A 20,094-nucleotide genomic window follows, 5' to 3' on the forward strand; every position below is an offset into this window, starting at 1 on the left:
AATAGAATGTTAGGTATTATTAGGAAAGGAATGGAAAATAAAAGTGAGGACGTTATAATGCCTTTGTATCGGTTCATGGTGCGACCGCACCTCGAATATTGTGTTCAATTCTGGTCACCGCATCTCAAAAAAGATATAGTGGAATTAGAAAAGGTACAGAGAAGGGCAACGAAAATGATAAAGGGAATGAGACGACTTTCCTATGAGGAAAGGCTGAAGTGGTTAGGGCTCTTCAGCTTGGAGAAAAGACGGCTGAGGGGAGATATGATAGAGTTCTATAAAATAATGAGTGGAGTGGAAACGAGTAGACGTGAATCATTTGTTTACTCTTTCAAAAAATACTAGGACTAGGGGGTATGCAATGAAGCTACAAAATAGCAAATTTAATATGAATCGGAGAAAATTTTTCTTCACTCAACTTGTAATTAAGCTCTGGAATTTGTTGCCAGAGAATGTGGTAAAAGCTTAGCGGATTTAAAAAAGATCTGGACGGCTTCTTAAAGGAAAGGTCCATAGACCATTATTAAATTGACTTGGGGAAAATACATTGCTTATTTCTGGGATGAGCAGCATAAAATGTATTGAACTTTTTCAGGATCTTGCCAGGTATTTGTGACCTGGATTGGCCACTGTTGGAAACAGAATGCTGGGCTTGATGGACCTTTGGTCTGTCCCAGTATGGCAATACTTATGTACTTATGTATGCATCACCGCAACTGAGTAGCCCTTCTTCAACCATCGTGCCCGCTCAACAACCAAGCCGTAAGCGAGATTCAAGCCATGTCGGGCATCCAGATGGGTCACTGAACCACAGACCCTCCTCCAAGGGAAGAGTCCACCTGTAATCGCACGAGATCCGCATACCACAGTCGATGCGGCCAATCGGGAGCCACCAGAATCACGTGACTGACGTAACCCTGGATACGCTGAAGAACCCGACCAATGAGTGGTCCCAGAGGAAACACAAACAAGAGGACTCGATGAGGCCAGGGATTTGCCAACGCATCGAGACTGTCCAACAATGGCTTCCTTCTGCGGCTGAAAAACCGCAGAGCCTTGGCATTCTTTGCCGTGGGCTTCAGATCCATTACTGGGGTGCCCCACCGATCGACAATGAGCTGAAAGGCGAACGGGGCTAACGTCCACTCCCCTGGATCCAGATGATGCTGACTTCGATAATCTGCCTGTAGGTTGCATGTTCCTGCAACATGTACTGCCAAGAGAAGCCAGACGTTCTGTTCCGCCGAGGCTATGATCAACGCCACCTCCTGTGCTGAGAGAGCTTTTGGTCCCCCCCCCCTAATGATGGACGTAAGTGACTGCTGTCACATTGTAGGAGAAAACTCGGACATCATGAAATAGGAGCATTGGCTGAAAATGCAACAGAGCAAGATGAATTGCCCTGGTTTCCAGAGGATTGATGGACCAGCAAGACTCCTCCACTGAGCAGAAGCCCTGAGGAACTTGTCCCCGACAATGGGCTCCCCACCCAGGCTGGCATCTCTTGTTACTAACACCCAGTCTGGATTGTCGAGGGGCATGCCCTGGCTCAGATGATAATAATCCAGCCACCACTGAAAGCTGAGTCGAACTGGACAACAGAGAGAAACTCTGCATGAGAGAGAGTCCACCTAAGGGGACCAGCGAGCCAGGAGGGCCATCTGAAGAGGCCTCATATGTGCCCGTGCCCACAGCACCAACTCGATGGATACCGCTATAGACCCCAGCACCTGCAAAATATCCCACGCTGACGGAGCCTGGATCGCCAGAAACCGATGCACCTGGGACTGGATTTTCAGAATGTGCACTGCCGGAAGGTGCACCAAGCCCTCGCATGTATTGAAACACACTCCCAGGAATTCCAAGGACTGAAAGGGAACCAGCTGTTACGATTGTGCCCTTGTTTCATGCTCTCCTTCCCCTCGCCACCTGGTGGCCAGACCTGGTGGCTGCAATGCACTGTCTGTTTACTGTCACCCATTCCAGACATCAGCCCAGTTCAGTCCAGATCTTTCGGGCTGCCAGAATTGCTTTCCTTGTTTGAACCTGAACAGCACCCGTAGTTGCCTTGTGATTGCTGCAGTGAACTTCAGCTGCAGACGAGCTTATTAGCTATCTGGAAACTTCTGTGTTTTGCCTTTGCATCGCCTAAGGCCCTGGTCTGTTGGTGCTTATGCACTTCTGCCTTGTCCAGTTTTTCTCTGAGATTCTTGCCTGTTTCTAGTTAGTCTGTTTGTAGGTTAGCTTAGGTTTATTTGCTTGTTTTCCTAGTCTTGTTTCTTGTGGGTATTTCTGTGTCTAGTTCTTGGTTATCTGTGTTTCTTGCTTGTGGCTGCCTGGCAGCTTTCAGTCCTGATCCTTTTCTGTCTATGTTTCTTGTTCAGTGGCTGCCTGGCAGCTTTCAGTTCTGTCTCTTGTCTGTCAGTATTTGTACCCTGTTTCAGTGGCTGCGTGGCAGCTTTGAGTTCCCGTCCTTTAGCTTGTTCTTTCCCTGCTTTGTGTAGTATTGTCTGCCTGTGTGTTCTAGCCCAGTTTCCTGCCTTGTTGCCCAAGGTCATTCCTTTCCCCTCTGACCCTGAGCCTGTTCAGCCTAGTGGGTATTCTGTCCTGCTCTGTCCTGCAAGTCCTGCCGGCTGCCTAGAACCAGGGGCTCAACTCCTGGGGAAGAGTGGCCAAGTGCAGGTGAAGTCTACCTGTTTCTGTCCGAGTTCTGCCTTACCCCTGGTGTGGGGTGGTTTTGCCTGCCACTGCCGCTCCTCGGCAGTGGTCTAAGGGCTCACAAACCTAGTTTCTGCCCTGAAAACCTAACACCAGTGAGCTCTTGGATGTATTGATAATCCATCCCAACTGTTGGAGAAGGAGAACCACTCGACCTGAGGCTCTCCGGCTTTCCTCTGCTGGTTTTGCTCTAATTAACCAATCGTCTAGCTAGGGATGCACCAAGATCCCCTTCCGACGCAACTGAGCCGCTACCACCACCATCACTTTGGAGAAGGTCTGTGACACTGTAGCAAGCCCGAAGGGCATTGTTCAAAACTGGAAGTGATCTCCCAGGACTGCAAAGCGAAGAAACTTTTGATGGTCCTGAAGAATAGGAATGTGAAGGTACGCCTCCATAAGATCTAAGGACGTGAGAAACTCCTCTGGCTGAACTGCCACGATAACTGACTTGAGAGTCTCCATGCGGAACGGCAACACCCACAAAGACCGATTCACCCTTTTAGGTCCAGAATTGGACTCCAGGAGCCCTCCTTCTTGGGCACGACAAAATAAATGGAATATCTTCCAGAATCTCTCTCATCTGGGGGAACGGGAACCAATGCCCGCAGAGCCAGAAGATGATCCAGGGTCTGACGCATGGCCCTGGCCTTCAGCGGTAACTTGCAAGGAGAAACGAGAAAGGCATCTGGAAGCGGATGGTGAAACTCCAGGGCATACCCATACCTGAGTATATCTAAGACCCACTGGTCTGAAATTATCCAGACCCAGCTCCGATAAAACAGCTGAAGCCTACCTCCTACAGCCAGAACCGGACACTGGGCCCACGCACCTTCATTGGGAGGTTCTGGCACTGCTGGATCCCCCGGCACCTCCTCTACGGTTACCCCGAAAGGGCAGAAAGGACTGACCTCTATTCCAGAACCAAGCACGTTGAGAACCAGCACCTCTACCTGGCCTGTATCTGTGAGCCTCCCTGAGGTACTCTCAGGCCACAGACTGGAAAGCCAAGAGGGACCTATCCTCTGGAAGTTGAGCCCCTTTGGACTCGCCCAGACTCTTGACAAGTTTCACCAACTCATCGCCAAAAAGAAGCTTACCCTGGAAAGGAAGCTGATTCAGACATACTTTGGATGCTACATCTGCCACCCAGTGATGGAGCCACAAGAAGCGACGTTCTGACACTACCAGTGCCAGATTCCTCGCAAAGGCCCGAACCAAGTTATACATGAAATCCGCAAGAAAAGCGGTGCCCATATCCAGATTAATGACATTGGCCACCGAATGAGAAGAGTCTGCCGGAACATCATCCCAACAAAAACAGGCCCGAGCCACATAGCTCCCGCAGATGGCCGCCTGCAAGGCCAAGGCAGAAACCTCAAAGGAGCACTTCAACAAAGCCTCCAACCTGCGATCCTTCAGGTCCTTGAGAGAAGCCCCACCATCAAGTGGGACAGCCGACTTCTTGGTGACTGCTGTAACCAGCGCGTCCACCTTGGGGACCCGAAAGGTCTCCAGATCTGCCTGAGGGAGCTGATAAAGATGAGCCATGGCACGACTGATTCATAAATGCAAATCGGGAACTAGCCATTCTGCCTCCACCAGTTCCTTCAAATCCTCATGATAAGGAAAGGTCTACGAACCCACATAAGAAGCGGGTCCCCTTTCTGGGACACCTGAGGGGGATCTTCTATATAAGTATCTGAAGTACCTCCACCAACGGGGGGGGGGGGGGGGGGGGCAGCTCTTGCCTTCTAAAAATGCGTACTACTGAAGGATCCTCACCTAAGGGAGCCTCTGAGAGTTCATCCAGGGATCTTGCGTCCCAAAACTCTCCCTCCCCCTCCACTTCTGCGTCTACCAGAGGGTCTGAACCAAGGGAGAGAGCCTCCCCCAGATCCTCCACGCCAGCCAGATGCGGCCTCTTGGACCCGGTTGCCTCAACTGCAGACCCCAAGGGCCCAACCTGTGGAGGAGGGGCCGGAGAACCCGCTGCCACATTAGGAGAAATTCCTCTCTTCAGGCAATAAGACTGATAGAGTAGCAGCACAAAATCTGGTGAAAAATGGAGCTGCTGATAGAAGGGACCGAAATCCGGCTCCTCCCTAGAACCGGGCGTTTCCTCCTCGCAAACCTTGCACAAGCTGGTGCTATGGGAGACCACGTGGCACGCTGAACAGGTCGTGCAATGGCATGGCTTCTCAAACTGCGTCGCCATCAGAGGAGGAAGGGCGGGAACAAAAGCCACCCTCGCGGGAACCAGGAATAGCATCCTACCACCAAACTCCCTGCAATCCTCCTAGATTGCCTTGGTTCTGGCTTCCTTTTTTTTTTTTCAAGATTGCAGCTGCAAAAGCGAAGGCGCCAAAAACCGGCACCGAGAAACCAAAGCGCCCACTGCCCCCCCAGCCGTTTCCTATGCTATAGATATATTTAAGTGAGAGAATGGTGCTCTTTTCCCACCAGGGGCCTTGCCTGAAGGAACTTCTCCCAGAGAAGGGGGAAGGCTGAGGTGAGTGGGAGGGGGGGAGGAGGGACACGGAAACTAGAGTATACACCTCCCAAAAGAGGTACAGGAGCCAAGAGCCCGAGACCAATGCAGCTGTTTCTCTTCCAAGGTTTCTTTTTGTTCCTTCTTTTTCATGTACTAAACCACTAAGCAAGATCCCTAAAGGGAACCTGTAAACCTAACTAAAACCAAGGGGCCAAAACCGGCACACCCACAAAAAACATGGAGCAGGGTTGCACAGCACCTACCTCTGCTGGGAGATTGAGAAATACTGAGCAGGTCAGGGACCAGGGTTGCAGAGTCCCTTATACAGGAGTGCTGTTCAATAATTCTCATTCTCCCTCTGCTGGTAGGAGTGCATATTACCCACTCGTAGGGAATGGTCTGGAGAAGACGATAAAGAATTGTGATTTGAAATAAGATTCTTCACTGCTGTGCTCCAGAAACTAGCTGGGAGAAAATTGCATTTCATGAATATCAACACTGTAGGGATTTCTCACAATCACAGACTCTAATACCACATCTCACTCTGTCACTGAGACCCCTCCTCACATTCACAGGCGTTAAACCAGCCTCTGTCACTCTCACTCTCTTACTGTCACATTCACAGGGTCTGATCCCACCTCTCACTCTCACTGTGTCACTGAGACCACTCCTCACATTCACAGGCATTAAACTGGCCTCTGTAACTCTCACTGTGTTACTGAGACCCCTCCTCACATTCACAGGTGTTAAACCAATCTCAGTCACTCTGTGTCACTGAGACCCCTCCTCATATTCAGAGGCTTTAAACCAACCTCTGCCACTCTCATTCTGGTACTGAAACCCCCTCCTCACATTCACAGGCTCTGATCCCACCTCTCACTCTCACTGTATTACTGAGAACCCTCCTCACATTCTCAGGCTCTAATCCCACCTCTCACTGTCACTGTTACTGAGACCTCTCCTCATATTCACAGGCATTAAACTGACCTCTGTCACTCTCACTTTGTCACTGAGACCCATCCTCACACTCACAGGCTCTTATCCTACCTCTCACTCTGTTACTGAGACCCCCTCCTCATATTCACAGACTCTAATCCCACCTCTGTCCCTCTCACAGTGTTACTGAACCCCCTCTTCATATTCAAAGGCTCTAATCTCACCTCTCCAGCAGCTAATGAAATGTCATTCATTTTCTTTTGAGTGTTCCAAAATTATTTTATTTTGTCATTATTAATAATTTTTACCCACATATTGCTTCAACAGTACGTTTTCTTTACAAGGTTAGTCTAAGTTTGGAAAACCAAATCACAGATTGGATATAATGAACCTGATCAGTATAACTCACAAGTGACACAATCTGATTCCTCTTATCCAGATCTGAAAAATCAACTCCCAGATTACATATCAGACCCCTGAGACTGGTTCTCTCATTCCCAGTCTGGCACTAGTTGGATTTTCAGAGCTCCAACACTTTTACCTCCTTTGTTAGAAAAAGGACTGAAATATGGTCGGAGTTCCTCAGTGAAGGTGTCGGTGAAGGTGTAGAGATGAGATTTATTATGTGCATTGTAAAATGAGACCTTTCCTGCTTCATAGTCCAGGAAAATCCCCACTGCCTGGGGTTTCACACTCAGGGGGAGCTCGGTCTTGGGGAAGGTGCAGGCCTTGTATTTATCTTCTCTCCGTATCACCATCCAGTATCCATCCTCAGGTCTCTTTGTTATTTTCCCTTTCCTCCTCACAGAATCTTTACAAACCCCCAAATCCCAGCAAGTTTTGTCTCCCACCGCCACCTCCCAGTAATGTCTCCCCTTGGTGAAGCTCTCATACCCCAGGACACAGGGACAAGGATAAAATCTCTGGGGATTTTCCGGCATGATCTGTTTTGTGTCTCCGATACTGACACTTTTCCGGTCCTCAGTCAGGATGAGATAAGGATGAGCAGTTTCTGGATCCAGAGTCACATTCACTGCAGGGAGGAGACACATTAATAAACATTTGCAGAGATTTCTCATTGGCTCTTCACAAAACCACCTCTGCCCACATTGGCAGGTTCATGTATTCAATGAGAGACACTCCATTATTGGTTATCATTCACTGACAAACTTACAGAAAAACAATGTTATTGGTTAACATCTATAATTTTACCCTATGGGTCTCCTCTACTGTGCAAATGGATGAAATAAAGATTCTAATTGGCTGACTCACTGACAGGCTGCATAAAACAAGCCTTCTCATTGGTCCCTCATGTTCCCATAGCACAATGCAGTATTTCAGGCTGCTGCTCACTCAACTCTCACTGATCCCTATAGGACAAAGTTCTGTTCTTAGAGCTTCTAGAACTGATGAATAATTAGTATAGAATCCACTGTGGGATTTATTAGCTGGGTTTGTTCCCCTATTTCCCCATTTGTCAGATGTGTTTTGAGCAGTTATTTGTATTCCTGAAGTCCCTCAAAGATAAAAAAAAAAAAATGAATCACATTGTACATAATAAATTATTCCACACTCAGGATGTGCAGGATGTGTCATTTTGGAGCAATGACACTAATCAGTTATGAAAGTTTAAGATTTTCCAAAGTAAGGATTATACAAACTATTACAAAAACACATTCTTGGTTTTATAGGCCATTTTTCTGTGCAGATAATCAGATCATCATCTATAGAAAAAGAAACTGACCCAATTTTACATGGAAATTAAAACATAAATACATGCACCTGAACTGAAACTGCTGACCCTGTAAAATTTCTTCTGTCATTTGCTTTCAAATGAGTAGCTCTGTTAGGGGCCCTTGTACTAAAGTTTAGCACATGCTAACGGAATTAGCGTGCTAAATGCTAAGAAGCCTATAGGTATAAAATGGGATTCTTTGCATTTAGCGCATACTAATTTGATTAGAGCACTCTAAATGTGCACTAAGCTTTAGTGAAAAGACCTCATAGTCTGGTGCAGTCCTGTTTAGACTTAACTTTCAAGGACGTGCATATGACAAAGTGGACCATGGTTTAATAAATTGATTATTCTTTAAGGTGCCACCTGTGTCTGTCATTTCTGTCACATAAGACAGTTCCTGTCCTCTGAGCTCTGTAATGAGACTGACTGTGTCATGTCTCACTGTTCTGTAACTGCCAGCTCAGATTACCTCACCTCAATTATTAAATCAAATTTTTATCACTCAGTAATTTTGCAGTGACTGAAGAATACAGACCACAAGGAATGTGTCCTTCTACAGCTGATGTGATCAGACTATTAAAAATCACTAAACATTGACATCTCCATTATACAATAATATCAACGTATTGAAGAACACATTTTTAGCTTTGTAAGACATTTTGTCCTCAGATGAACAGGGGCGATGCAGGCAGACATCATGGTGATGTCTGATGGAGACAGTGTGCCGGTTCTCTCTTCCAGCTCAGTGAAGCCTTTGAGACTCCTCTGGGCATGCATGAGTGTTCCCACATCAGCACCAGTGGTGTCTCTAGGCAGAAATATTTGGGGTAGCAACAGGGGAACTTGCTAGGAATGGGGGGAGAGTGAAAATGACATTTTTGCACATCATGCCCACTACTACATCAAACCCATCTTCTCCTCCACTTTTAAATTAGCAATATAAGATATCATGGCCCTCTAGGTGTAGCATATGATATGATGAATTTCAGATTTATACTGATTTTGCTGAAATCAGATATATATAAAAACATTTGGCAGAGATATTTGAATGTTAATTGCTCAGAAAACAGACCTGGCTCTACTTCCACCTGAAGACCAATGGTAGCCTGAAACAAAAGGACTTTTAAGAGGACTACCAGGGTAACAAAGACTGGCTAGAAGGATAATGAAAAGTAATCAACACCATTCTCCAAAGAACAGTGTTAGATTGATTGTGAGCACTTGTGCCTAGTCCGAAGCCCAGGAAGAACCTTGGCCAAGGCCTAGGGTAGACCAAACGGATGCTATGCAGTAACAAGGGCCACACAGTCCAACACATTAAGGGAAATCAGCAAGCACCACCAGAAAAGGGAACTAGACCACTCATTTAGGCCGCAAGGCCAATCGGGAACCCACTTGTACAGAGTCCAGTCGTATGGGCTGCAAGGCCGAACTGGAACCCAATCATACACTAGGGAAGGGAAAAGAACCACAAGAGGTCCCAGAAGGGACTGGAACTCAAGTGACGCACACAGCGCCGAGCACTAACACAAAGGGGAAGCAGATACAGACAACCACAAGAGGAAGAGGATACAGACAAGGGCTACACGGAACCCGGGTAGCGGTAGGCAGTACACACAGGGGAAAAAGGGAAAGGCAGGGTCACAGAAGGACACTACTAGACTCGCGGAACCTAAAGGAGCGAAGCTCCACAGAAATGACCACCAAGGAAAAGACAGAAGAGAATGCAGCTGCTAACTAAATAAACCAGGAAAGGGAATCAGGCTCCCCAGAGCCAAATAACAAACACAGAACACCAAGAGTAAAAGCACACCAAAGGAAGGACTGTCTTCAAATACAAAGACAGGGAAAAAGCAGGGCACACAAGAGAACAGAAAGAGTTAAGCAGACTACAGAGAAAAGCTGCTTAGAGAGGCAGGGCTCACAAGAGCCAAATACCAAACACTGCACACAAACGAGTAAAAGCAGATACAGAGAAAAGGCTGCTTGGAGAGGCAGGGCTCACAAGAGAAAAATACCAAACACTGCACACAAATGAGTTAAAGCAGAAATGGAGAAAGGCTGCTTGAAGAGGCAGGGCTCACAAGAGTACAGAAAGGGTTAAAGCAGACTACAGAGAAAGGCTGCTTAAAGAGGCAGGGCTCACAAGAGCCAAATACCAAACACTGCACACAAAGGGTTAAAGCAGGCTAGAGGGAAGACTAAACAAACAAAGAAGGAATGACTCGCGAGCTTACCACGGACAAGTCAACACCACAGCCGGGGAGAGAGAGGCAAGGCACAGGAGACACAAGAGACCCAGATGCACTGCAGTGAAGTAATCAGGGACGACAACCAGCACACACAGAAACTACAGACAAGGGGAAGGGCAAGCAAACTACAGAGAATACACTCTGTGCCATGAGCACAGACTAAGCAGAACGAGAGCTCACGGCTGCAAGAGATAATGCTAGAGCCTCCATTGTAAGGAGAGGTAAGTTTAAAGAAGGTTTGACATCTGATGTCTGCTGCCTCAGACGTCAGCTCAATATCCCTGACAGGCCAATAAGAAGTGAGTCCTGGTCTGTCCCCTGCTTGTCTCCCGGGAAGGAAGAATGCTCCCTACGCCTATAACAAGAATAGGTACAATCCTCCTTCTCAACAGCCTTCTCAGGCTCATCCCCAACGTGCTCGTTCGCGTCAACAGTGTGTGCCAATGCAGGCCCCTGTGGCTCCCCAGCAAAAGCAAGGGATGGGCTTTTGACTGGCTCCAGTTGAGTATAGCCGCTGTAAAAGTGTCCATGCCAGACGACTTACCAGTCGGAGGGAGATTAAAATTTTTTCACCAAAGGTGGCCTCTTATAACCTATGATCGGTGAGTTCTTCAAATAGTCCAGTTAGGATACTCCCTCAATTTGATATCCAGACCTCCAAATTGCCCACCAGGAGCTCAATCCTTCAGCTTCCAGCACAGGCAGGTACTTGTAGAGGAACTCTCTGCCCTTCTCAGCGCCAATGCAGTCGAGCCCATTCCACCAGGGCAAGAAGGGCTGGTATTCTTGAGCAAAAGAAAACAGGGGGGATGCATCCCATCCTAGACCTAAGGGCCCTGAACAAATTCCTTGTCCGAGAAAAGTTCAGGATGGTTTCACTAGGCACCCTTCTTCCCATGGTCCAGAACAATGATTGGCTATGCTCTCTGGATTTTTATACACACATCCTGATACTTACACCTCACAGGAAGTATCTCCGATTCCGTCTGGGAACGCAGCACTTTCAGTACTGTGTACTGCCCTTTGGTCTTGCATCTGCACCTAGGGTCTTCACGAAGTGCTTGGCAGTTGTCGCAGCATCGCTACGCAGACTGGGAGTGCATGTGTTCCCTTATCTCGACGATTGGCTGATGAAGAACACCTCAGAGGCAGGGGCTCTACAGTCCATGCAGATGACTATTCAACTGCTGGAGCTACCCGGGTTTGTTATAAATTACCCCAAGTCCCATCTTTTCCCTGTTCAGAAACTGGAATTTATAGGAGCTCTGCTGGATTCACAGACGGCTCGCACCTATCTTCCCGAGGCAAGAGCAGACAATCTTCTTTCTCTAGTTTCAATGGCCAGAGTGTCTCAGCGGATCACAGCTCGGTAGATGTTGAGACTCCTAGGTCATATGGCCTCCACAGTTCATGTGACTCCCATGGCGTGTCTTCACATGAGATCAGCTTAATGGACCCTAGCTTCCTAGTGGTCTCAAGCTGCGGGGGAACTAGAGGATGCAATCCAGCTGTCCACTGATTTTCACAATTCCCTTCACTGGTGGACAATTTGATCCAATCTGACCTTGGGACGTCCTTTTCAAATTCCTCAGCCACAAAAAGTGCTGACAACAGATGCATCCCTCCTGGGATGGGGAGCTTATGTCGATAGGCTTCACACCCAGGGAGTTTGGACCCTCCAGGAAAAAGGTCTTCAGATCAATCTCCTGGAGTTGCGAGTGGTCTGGAATGCTCTAAAGGCTTTCAGAGATCGGCTGTCCTATCAAATCATTCAAATCCAGACAATCAGGTTGCGATGTACTACATCAACAAGCAGGGGGGCAACGGATCTCGCCCCCTGTGTCGGGAAGTCATCCAGATGTGGCTTTGGGCTCGCCATCACGGCATGTTTCTCTAAGCCACGTATCTGGCAGGTGTAAACAACAGTCTGGCCAACAGATTGAGCAGGATTATGCAACCTCACGAGTAGTCGCTCAACATGGGCATCATACGCAAGATTTTCTGAGAGTGGGGCACCCCCTAGGTGGATCTTTTTGCTACTCAGATCAATCACAAGGTCCCTCAGTTCTGTTCCAGACTTCAGGCCCACGACAGACTAGCGTCAGATGCCTTTCTTCTTCATTGGGGGAAAGGCCTTCTGTATGCATATCCTCCCATACCTCTGGTAGGGAAGACTTTGCTGAAACTCAAGCAAGACCACAGAACCATGATTCTGATTGCCCCCTTCTGGCCACGTCAGATTTGGTTCCCTCTTCTTCTGGAGTTGTCCTCCGGAGAACCGTGGAGATTGGAGTGTTTTCCAACCCTCATAACTCAGAACAAGGGGGCACTTCAGCATCCCAACCTCCAGTCTCTGGCTCTCACAGCCTGGTTGTTGAGACTGTAGAATTCGCTTCCTTGGGTCTTTCTGAGGGTGTTTCCCAGGCTTTGCTCGCTTCCAGGATAGATTCCATGAAGCGGTGTTACTTTTTCAAATGGAGGAAGTTTGCCGTCTGGTGTGATAGCAAGGTCCTAGATCCTCACTCCTGTCCCACTCAGACCCTGCTTGAATACCTTCTACACTTGTCAGAGTCTGGTCTAAAGACCAACTCCGTAAGAGTTCATCTTAGTGCAATTAGTGCTTATCATTATTGTGTAGAAGGTAAGCCTATCTCTGAACAGCTATTCCTGCTGCAATCAAGGATACGCCATCTTTGTGAAATTAGTGATCACGATTGCTACAGTTTTGTTTTTCAGGTCTGGTTATTGACTTTTAACAGTGCCCTTCCTGAGGCAGCCAATAACTGGGCGAAACGAGGCGCACTAGTTGAAGGGAGACACGAGATGGTGTCATGAATGTATTGAGAATACCAGGATCATTTCCTTGATTATACCAGGAATAGCCCGACTTGTATAAGAATTTGATTTAGAAGAAGTCATCCACTTCCACTGATCAGTTGGAGTAAAGTGTTTAGTCTGACTGTTGATAGATACCATTGCCAGGAGCCAAACATCAAGGATAAGTGAAAGTTTTTTATATAATGCAATTATCATTTTTTGAATAGTAGCATGACTATGGATTGCAGGCCCTCGGCGGCGGAGGAAGGTTGAGGCTTTCTGGATTAGAGCGATAGCAGGGAGGATACTTATCTTACAGAAGTTTAATCGTAAGTTTCCGGGTAGTTTCCCGGTTTTTTTGGTTATGTGATTTTGGTCTCACTTTGTTTATTAGTTTAATTAGTGAAGGAGACAGTGAGTTTTTCAGATCACTCATTTTTCTCACGTATACGTGAGTTTTTTTTACGTTTGGTCTTTTTTTCTCCTGTTCTTCTTTCACTGAGACCTATGATAGTACTCTACTGATTTTAATAGGGGCGTGATAAATACTTTTGGTATTTTCCCTATAAAGAGCTTTGAGGTTCCCTGTTGATTAATTCAGAAGTAAGGAATTCGTTGATTGAATTCTCTAATAACAAAGAGATACATACACATAACGTATTTTTCAAACTGTTTTTGATGATGAACTATACTGTATTAGTTTGAAAATCCCTGGTTTAATTTAGAGTTTCACAAAATGAAAAGATAAATACAATAGGCATCTCTGAGACCTGGTGGAAGGAAGATAACCAATGGGACACTGTCATACTAGGGTAAAAATTACTTCACAGTGGATTGAATTGATGGATGGGTAGGATTATACGTTAAGGAGGGCCTTGAATTGAATAGACTAAAAATTCTGCAGGACACAAAACACATATTAGAATCCCTATGAATAGAAATTTCATGTGTAAAGTGGAAAAGGGTAGCAAAAGGCTCTTAGGTAGAAAGCTGAAATCCAGAACCTTTAGGTTAGCATTTTCAGAAGTGCTCTCTATTCGACACGCAGGGTCCAAGAGTCAGGCAGAGTTACGGAGTCTCAGGGGCAGATGCACCAAACCTAACGAGCCAGCAACGTGGGTTTTAAACTGGTTCTAGCCAGTTTAGCGCACAAGTAGTAAAACGGGGACATTCACAAAAGGGTATTTTCCTGTCACGGTAGCAGCTAATGGAAACGGAATGCAAACTATTATAATGAGATGCACTGCAGTTGCAAATGATCCAAAGGCTATTATAATGAGATGCACTACCGTTTTCCGATTGCCGAACCATGGAAAACCTAACGGGAGGTCTGCACCTCTCGTTGGGGCTGTTGTGAGGGAATCGGAAGGAAAAAAAACATACAAACCTTACAGCTCATCAGGGATGTCCTTTTAAAGTGCCTAACTTGGATGTCCTTCACTCACAAAAAAACAACAACAAAAACCAACCAAAAAAGAATGTCCTTTTAAAGTGCCTAACTTGGACGTCCTTCACTCACAAAACCAAAAAAGGACGTCCCTGACGAGCACTTGCAGCTTTCTCCAAGTGAAGGACAATTGCTTTAAAAGTCTTTTTCAACAGGCTTTCTGTTATAACTTTTTTTTTTTTTTAACAGTCCTGCTGACTCGCAGCCAGTGAAAGCCATCCCGTTCCCAGCTTGCCTGCTTCGGGGATGGGGGGAGGCTTGCTCTGCTTGATGCCACCCACGGTCTCTCAGCCAATCACAGCGCGTTTAGCTGACACCAGTGACAGCTAAACGCGCTGTGATTGGCTGAGAGAGACCTGCGGGAGGGACGTCTAAAAAGTTTTGATTTGGACTTCCTCGCATGTCCCGATCCTTTTTTTTTGGGGGGGGGGGGGAGAATAAGCTGAAAACAAACTTGGAGGGGACTGTTGAGAGAACTGTGGTTGTGGTCAGCTCAGGCAGATAAGAAAAACAGGGACCTCCTTTTTTTTTTTTTTTTGTTTTTGTTCAGAGAGTCCTTCTTAATTGCCTGATGTAAGCCTGCCTTTAACATGCAAAGCAGTAAACAATGGAAATGTTACACAAGCGAAGAGCAGCAGCACTTAAATTAACTGGGGCTCTTTTCAGCACTCTTTCTCTTCTGAGATTTCAGGCTGCTGACAAGTTTCCTGCTCGTAAGAGATGTCCTTTTTTTTGTTGTTGTTTTTTTAGTGAAGGACGTCCATGGCATGCACAGAGCAGCCAGCATAACGCTTGGCTGCTCTGCGCATGCTCGACCGGCAGACTGGCCGACTGGCTTCCGAGGAAATAGAGAATGCAAGTGAGCTATAAGGAGCAGCTCATTTGCATTCCATTTCCTTGATGCATGGCCATTCCCTACCGATTCGCTATGGAATCGGTAAGGGAAGGGCTCTTCCGAGGACCTTAGTGCATCTGGCCCTCAGTGGGTAAAGTGGAAAAGGATAGTAAAAGGAGTGCACTACCATCCACCTGACCAGGATGAACAAATATATGCAGAAATGATATCAGAAATCATAGGGAGGTTAACAAACTGGGGAACACAATAATAATGGGTGATTTCAATTACCCAGATACTGACTGGATCAATGTAACATCAGAGCATGCTAGGAAGGTGAAGTTCCTAGATGAAATCAAGCACTGCTTTATGGAGCAGCTGGTTCAGGAACCAACAAGAGGGGGAACAATTCTAGACCTTGTCTTTAGTGGAGCGCATGATCTGGTGTAGGAGATACTGGTGTTGGGGCCACTTGATAACAGTGATCATAACATGATCAGATCTGATATAATCTCTGGAGTAAGTATACACAGGAAATCCAATATGTTAGCATTTGGCTTTCAAAAAGTAGATTATGTTTGGATATCCCAAGGTCTCAATCTCTGCAACACTCTATTTGATTTAATCCTAATATTTTAATTGGTAATAAGAAAGTGTCATGGTCTCACATGGTCTCAATGGCAAAGCGCAGGTATCTGGGATGTCGGTGATTTTTATGACTCTCACTTTTGGAAATCCTATGCTGATTTGAAATTCCAATTTAACCTTCCTGACACTACTGTCTATCAACGGCTTCAGTTATCGCATGCTCCAACGTTCCTGCCATCCCTTCCCTCCTCACCTATAGTAAACAATTTATAGCCATAGGTCACTCAGCATCTTATATTTATAAACTCTTATAATCATGGAAATGTTATCAAAATGACTGGTCTTAAAAATGTTTGGCATGTAAACACTGGTTTTATATTTCACGATAAAGACTGGAACTCCTTTTGGAACATTACTTTAGGTGAATCTAGATCTGCAAATCACTCAATCTATGTTTTTCTTAACGTATAGGGCTTTTTGGACCCCTATCAGATCCCACCTTATTAATCATTCCTTATCTCAAAAATGTTGGTCTTGTGACAAACAATTGGGCTCCATAAAACACTTGATATTTGAATGCTCTCACTTACAGACATATTGAATCTTTAATCCTGGGTACTATTGGTAAAATCCTACCTATAACACGTGAATTGCAGTTTAAAGGTATCATTTTGAATCTCTCTGTTTCCAAGATACACTAACACAGTCTGAATGTCTATTGATGGATTCTTTGCTATCTCTTGCCTTAAAGAATGTTCTAAATTCATGGAGAAATTATCCAATATTCATTATGATCAATGGTGGACTTTAGTGTGCACCACTTATAAATTTGAAGCCTATCTGGTTAAGAAACCAAACAGGATGCATAAACTTAAGGACAAATGGTCACCTATATCTTCTTTTGTACATGGTACTACCTAATTATATTGTCTGAATCACATTGTCAAGGCTTTCAGTTCTTGTTATACATTCATGCTTATTGTGTTCGTTTTGTGTTTTGCAAAAACCTTTGAATAAAGAAACTCAGAATTAAAAAAATGAGGAGAATGGCAAAAAAAAAAAAAAAAAGAGGAGCAGTTGCAAAGGTCAAAAATACCATCATGGAAGCCCAGATGAGATATATTCCACATCTTAAAAAAGGAGGAAGGAAGGCCAAACAACAGCTGACATGGTTAAAAAGTGAGGTGAAGAAAACTATTAGAGCTAAAAGAAAATCCTTCAGAAAATGGAAGAAGGATCTCACTGAAAACAATAGGAAATAGTATAAGGAATGGCAAGTCAAATGCAAAGCACTGATAAGGAGGCAAAGAAAGACTTCGAAAAGAAGATTGCATTGGAGTCAAAGACACATAATAAAAAGGTTTTTAAAAAGATGTATTAGAAGCTGGTAAAAAGATAAAATAGGCCTGCTAGATGACCGAGGGGTAAAATGGGCACTTAGGAAAGAAAAGGCCATAGCAGAGAGATTAAAGGGCTCATTTTCAAAACAGAAAAATGTCCAAAAAGTGTCACAAAGCAGCAGACAATTTTCTTGCCAAAATGTCCAAATCTCTATTTTTGAAAGACATTTTTAAGATGGTTGTCTATGCAGAGTGTATGTATTGCACCTAAATTTCATGGGGGAATGTTGGGGACAGGGATTTGGGCATCCCAAGGACATTTAGCTGCAATTATGGAACAAAACAGAAGCATCCAAGGCTACAATTCAGATGTTTTGGTCTAGATCTGTTTTTATCATTACTAAGTCATGAAAAGGTGTCCTAACTGCACAGCTAATACTGGAGGAATTTAAGCATGGCCCCCACTTACACCCCCAGTGGTAAATGACCCCTCTCACCCCCCCAAAGCTGTAAAAGAAACAGTACATATCTGGCTCTATGACAGTTTCAAATGTTATGGTCAGTCCTATTAGAGCAGCAAGAAGGTCCCTGGAGTAGCCTTGTGGTCAGTGCAGTGCACTGTAGAGAAGGGGTCCCAGGTCCATATCCCACTCTAACTGTTACACATGTGATGGAAAGTGTAAGCCCTCCAAAACCCACCAAAAACCTATTGTACTAACATATAAGTGATTACTGCAGCCATAAGGGCTATTGTAGTGAAGAATAGTTGGGTACAGTAGGCTTTTAATAGGTTTTGGAGGGCTCACCATACAAAATAAGGGGTGACAGTGAGATGTGTACCTGGGACCTTTTATGTGAAGTCTATTGCAATGCCCCTGGGGTGCCCCACTACTCTCCTGGGATGTCTGTGTGGCAAATCTATTAAGAATCCTACCCCTCCCCCCCAACGTCCCAATGGCTGAAATTTGTGTTTTTCACTTGGACTTTATTTTTTTAATGGTCCAAAAAGATAGATGCACTGAGCAGAAAAATATCTAGCAAATGGCCATTTTCAAAACAAAAAGACAGGCATTTTGCTAGATTTTTGGATGTTTTCTGCAAAACATCTAAAATTGGATTTAGACATCTTATGGAAAATGCCCCTCTAAATGAATTATTTTCTTCGCTGAGGAAGATGTAGGAGAGATATCAGTGCCAGAAATGGTATTCAGTGCTGATGAGTGAGAGAAATCTGGAACATGTAATGGGGCAATTTGACAAACTGAAGAGTAGCAAATTGCCTGAACTAGCAGAACTATTGTTAATAATATGTAATTTATCTTTACAATCAAGCATGGTACCGGAAGATTGGAGGGTGGCCAATGTAACACTAATTTTTAAAAAGGGTTCCAGAGGTGATCCGGGAAATTATAGACCAGTGAGACTGACATCGATGCCGGGCAAAATGGTAGAGACTATTAACAAGAACGAAATTATAGAGCATATTCAAAAGCATGGATTCATGAGACAAAGCCAACATGGATTTATTGAAGGTAAATCTTGCCTCACCAATATATTTCATTTCTTTGAAGGCGTGAACAAACACGTGGATAATGGTGAGCCGGTCGATATTGTGTATCTGGATTTTCAAAAGGCATTTGACAAAGTACCTCATGAAAACTCCTGAGGAAATTAGAAAGTCATGAGATAGGTAGTAACGTCCTATTATGGATTAAAAACTGGTTAAAAGGTAGAAAACACAGTAGGGTTAAATGGTCTCAGTGGACAATGGAGTTCCCCAAGGGTCTGTGGTGGGACCTTTGCTTTATAACATATTTATAAATGATCTAGAGATGGGAATAATTATTAAGGTAATTAAATTTGCTGATGACACAAAGTTATAAAAAGTTGTAAAATCAAAAAGAGGATTGTGAAAAATTGCAAGAGGACCTTATGAGATGGGGAGACTGGGCATCTAAATGGCAGAAAACATTCAATGTGAGCAAGTGAAAAGTGATGCATGTGGGAAAGAGGAACCTGAACTATAGATATGTGATGCAAGTTTCCACATTAGGAGACACTAACCAGAAAAAGGATCTATATGTCATCCTTGATGATACGTTGAAACCCTCTGCTCAGTATGCAGCAGTGGTTACGAAACTAAATAGAATGTTAGGAATTCTTAGAAAAGAAATGCAAAACAAAAATGAGCATGTTATATTGCCTTTGTATCACTCCAAGGTGCAACCTGACATCAAATACTGTGTGCAGTTCTGGTCACCACATCTCAAAATAGTTATAGCAAAATTAGAAAAGTTAGAGAGAAGGGTAACAAAAATGATAAAGGGGATGAGACAATTTCCCTATGAGGAAAGGCTAAAGAGGCTAAGGATCCTCAGCTTGGAGAGAAGAGATACAACAGAGGTCTATAAAATACTGAGTGGAGTGGGGTGGGTAGACATGAATTGCTTCTTTATTCTTTCCAAAAATAATAGGACTAGGGGGCATGCAATGAAGCTGCAAAGTAGTACATTTAAAATGAACTCCAGAGAAGATATGTATTCACGCAATATGTAATTAAACTCTGGAATTCGTTGCCAGAGAATGTGGAAAAAGCCGTTAGCTTAAAAAGGTTTGGATAATTTTCTAAAAGAAAAGTGCATAAGCCATTATTAAGATGGACTTGGGAAATCCACTGCTTATTTCTAGGATAAGCAGTATAAAATCTGTTTTGCTGTTTTGGTATCGTCCTAGGTACTTGTGACCTGGATTGGCCACTGTTGGAAACAGGATGCTGAACCGGATGGACCTTTGCAGGCTTATTTTCGAAAGAGAAGGACACCCATCTTTCGACACAAATTGGGATATGGGCTTCCTTCTTCCAGGGTCGCTCAAATCGGCATAATCGAAAGCCGATTTTGGGCGTCCCTAGCTGCTTTCCATTACGGGG

The 20,094-nt window shown here is 44.8% G+C and overlaps 1 protein-coding gene across 7 annotated transcripts in view; it reads right to left on the bottom strand.

Moving 5' to 3' along the window:
• LOC115466340 (butyrophilin subfamily 1 member A1-like) overlaps positions 1–20,094 on the bottom strand; it is a 331,994-nt gene that overhangs the window by 201,663 nt on the left and 110,237 nt on the right. For 4 of the 7 annotated variants that reach the window (XM_030197525.1, XM_030197524.1, XM_030197523.1 and 1 more), the window contains one exon: positions 6,426–7,181. The exons of the other annotated variants lie outside the window; for them this stretch is intronic. In XM_030197525.1, the coding sequence (XP_030053385.1) occupies positions 6,640–7,181 (542 nt within the window). In that variant the 3' untranslated portion in view covers positions 6,426–6,639. Of the gene's footprint in view, positions 1–6,425; positions 7,182–20,094 lie in introns of those variants that run through there. 7 annotated transcript variants of the gene reach the window in all.

This window comes from Microcaecilia unicolor, chromosome 3 (genome assembly GCF_901765095.1).
Source record: "Microcaecilia unicolor chromosome 3, aMicUni1.1, whole genome shotgun sequence".
Taxonomy (NCBI): domain Eukaryota; kingdom Metazoa; phylum Chordata; class Amphibia; order Gymnophiona; family Siphonopidae; genus Microcaecilia; species Microcaecilia unicolor.